The sequence below is a fragment of the Solanum stenotomum genome, chromosome 3 (genome assembly GCF_019186545.1).
Source record: "Solanum stenotomum isolate F172 chromosome 3, ASM1918654v1, whole genome shotgun sequence".
Classification (NCBI taxonomy): Eukaryota; Viridiplantae; Streptophyta; class Magnoliopsida; order Solanales; family Solanaceae; genus Solanum; species Solanum stenotomum.
Window position 1 is genome coordinate 5359456 of NC_064284.1, and position 3822 is coordinate 5363277.

The window sequence follows — 3822 nt, forward strand, 5'->3', positions numbered from 1 at the left end:
ATACATTATAATACGACTCCTGGTTTACTTCTATTATTTTGACTTAAAAATAAGTATCTACTTTAACATTTTTCACGCAAACATTATAAAAATACATAAGCTGCTTTTATTCAAAAACACCTAAAATAAGTTAATTCAAACAGATTCAAGCTAAGGGTTCGCTTGGTAGTTAATTAGAGTTAAATATATATATTTAATAATATATGTATTAGTTATGAGAGAATTTATGTATTATTTTATGTAAAATTTTAGTTATTCATGTATTATTTATTCCACTTTTTATCCTATATAAAATAATACATAGATTTTTTCATAACTTGTACATGTATTAATTCATACAAATTTCTAAATTATAAAATAAACACTATATTAATTTTATATATAAATAAATTATTTTTAAAAATATATACAATATTTAATACATAAGTAACTCATTTTCAAACCAGTTACCAAACGACATGTACCTAAAGGAAGGAGAAATTTATTTGTGACAGAGAAGGTTACTTTACAACATCCCAAAGTAAAGTGAAAAGACGAGGAAGTGGCACAGCCGCTCGTACATGTGCCGTTTGATTGGTCTTTTTAAAAATTAAAATAGTACTTATATATTATATTATATAAGTATATAATATGATTAGTGTTTTTAGATGAATTAAATTTTGATATAATATTCAACATAGCTAATGTAGTATTTAGTATGCTTTTTCCGTTTCTTCTTACGTAATACTCACATAATTTAATGAGAAAAAGTAAGAATTATTTTATCCGAAAAGAATAATGAAATACTAATATGTGTATTAAATAATATAGGAGTATAAAATAAAAAGTTAAAATGACAAACTATTTTATTATCCCTTATAATAGTGAAGAGGTGCCTTTTTTTCTCCTCAAACTTTTTAGATGAATTTATTGGCACAAAGGTAAATTTAAGAAAATGAAAATCTTTTGGATAAGGACACTTATTTTGAATAGAAAGGAGTATTAATCTGAACCGTTCTCATAATTAATTTATTAATTTCATCCATTTATTTTCCTTTCTGTTTGTAATGTAGTAGTGGTTGGCTTGACCCCAGAGAATTTGATTACCAAATACAAAATCAAAGAAAAGGACAACTCTTTGCCCGTTTGATTTTTTTTTCTTAGAAGAAACACAAGTTTACATCTAATTATAATTAATTATCTCTAAAATTAATCACAAGAAGCCATAAAATAATTCCAAAACATCCTCCTTGGTAACTCTTTTATTTTTGTTCTTTTTCTCACTTATAAAATTTTCATTTTATTTTATTACTTTCTTGTGATCATAAAATAACACACCAAATACTTAGAAAATAGTTTTAACTTATATTTGAGTTCTTAGTCAAAATTGACGAAATTAAATGTAAAATAATTGAAATAGGTCAATTAAAATCGACAATACGATATAAGTTGTTATTTCATCTTTGAGATATATACACAAAAAGTATGAAGAAGTTTTTTATGCTATTAAGTCAATTCTTTTCTAATATAACATATAATATATCTTATTTTAATTACGATTCAATTGTATTATTGAATGTTACTTGATTTGATAGTATAAAGAGAAAATACATCATTATCCCATTTAACTATAACATTTTTTTAAAAAAGACACTCGAACTTTACAAAGGTCCTAGTACCCCCTTAAACAATTTAAAAGTGATAAAAGTATCTCATTTTTCCATCAACCCCAAATATAAGAAAGGAAGTGCATACACGCACCAATCAATACTTACCACGTGTCAATTAGGTTACTTTTAAAATTTTATTTTCATATATGTTATTTCTTATTCATTTTTTTAAAAAATAATAAATAATTTATCTTTTCTTCTTCTTCAAAAATAATTCAACAACAATAGCCGTTCTTTTCGCCGGCGGTGGCAATTCTCTCGCATAGCCGCCACTGCCATAACATCAATAACACGTCTCAACAATGGCTAAGCAAATCTATAGGAGCAAAATTTCTTCTATTTTCTCCCATGGTTAATCTTCTTTTTGTGTAATTTTTGCTCGAAATCAAGATGTGTTGTATCTGCAAAGACCGGAAGTCTCTCTCTAATTCAGATGGGGTATTTTCTACTTCGTTTGAACATGACCCCTGGCGATTCCCTCTCAGTTGTTCATCGTCGCCGTCGATCTCTCTGGCTCTTCTTTCCGATCTTCCTCCACCACCTCACTCCTCTTTCATCTCTTCCTCTTTCAACAATCTCATCAATTTTCTTCAAAGCTTTGGAGTGGAAATTTTCTATGGCCGCTAATTTATTTTTCAGTGCAAGCATGACAGCTTGTTCATCGGAGTGTCGATAGATCCCAATTGCAAAAATACAATAAAACTTTTTTTTTTATCAAAAATACAATAAAACAAAGAGTAAAAAGAAAATCATATTTCTAACTAAATAAATGCTAAAATAAATAAAATAATATTTTTTTTGTTTATCTCACTCGCTAGTGGCGAGTGAAATACACTTTGTGCGCTACATAGGATCATTAGGGGGTAATTAATCCACCCTGAAAAAGAATAAGGGAATACTAGGATCTTTTCAAAGTTCAAGTGTCTTTTTAAAAAAAGTGTTATAGTTGAATAGGGTAATGATATATTTTCTCTAGTAAAAAATTTCAAATTTATAACCAATGTAGTAGATTTTCTTTGTGGGCCCTTCCTACTTATATGGATATAAATAGAGGATCAAGCCTCAACAACTTCTCCCCATAATGGACTATTACTAAAACAAGGTAGTCCATCTACTTCTTTTCAAATCTTTCTTGAAAAAAAAAACAAAGAGAGAACACAATGAATTCTTCTTCTTCTTCTTCTAATTTTCTCTACAATCTCAATTTCAACACCTCTTCCCTCCCATTCAACATAAATGATTCGGACGAGATGTTGCCCTGTGGCCTTCTCGCACAAGCTGACTCAGACACTACCACCTTAGTAACAAATAGCACTCCCATGGCCGAGACAACACCTTCATCAAAGGAAAAGAATTATAGAGGTGTTAGGCGTAGGCCATGGGGCAAATTTGCGGCGGAGATAAGGGATTCAACTAGAAATGGAATTAGGGTATGGCTAGGGACATTTGATAGTGCTGAAGATGCTGCTTTGGCATATGATCAAGCTGCTTTTTCAATGAGGGGTACAAGTGCAATCTTGAATTTTTCAGTTGAAAGAGTTGTTGAGTCTCTACATGAAATGAAATTTCATGCTGAAGAAGGTTGTTCACCTATTGTGTCTCTTAAGAAGAGACATTCTACGAGGAAGAGGAAATTGAACAAGAAAAATAAAATAAGTAGGGAAGTTGTAAAAGATAAGAGTAATTATAATGTTAATATAGTAGAGTTTGAAGATTTGGGTGTTGATTATTTGGAACAACTTTTGAGTTCAAGTGATCATAGTAATACTAGTAAGCATATATAAACCACATGTCGGCAATGACGTGACTTTTTCTTTTCTTTTTTTTCCGTAGTTTTTTTTCTCGAGGGATTCGGTATTCATATTGACATCCGATTAAATCTGAATTCAATCCAAAAAGTTCCATATTAGGGGTAAAACACTCTGACGCTCTCTAACAAAGGTGGTTTCGTACTAAAAGGAATTCGAGCGCTACACCTTTAATTAAGAATGAAAGAATACTTATTACTCCACCATAACTCTTATTGGTCCCCATTTCATAGTTGCTACGATGAAGTGTTATTTTATACTCCTTGTGTGTCACTAATTACTTGTCCACTTTTTCTTTTTAGTTGTCCCTAATTATTTATTCATTTTGACAAATAAAAAAAGGACAATTTTTTTTACCTATTATA

The 3822-nt window shown here is 29.6% G+C and overlaps 1 protein-coding gene across 1 annotated transcript; it reads left to right on the forward strand.

Annotated features, from left to right (window-relative positions):
• Positions 1 to 2749: 2749 nt before the first annotated feature.
• Positions 2750 to 3453, forward strand: LOC125860190 (ethylene-responsive transcription factor 1B-like). Its single transcript, XM_049540099.1, has one exon. It carries the CDS (start codon positions 2810 to 2812, stop codon positions 3431 to 3433), a length of 624 nt encoding a protein of 207 aa, XP_049396056.1. The 5' UTR covers positions 2750 to 2809; the 3' UTR covers positions 3434 to 3453.
• Positions 3454 to 3822: the final 369 nt, after the last annotated feature.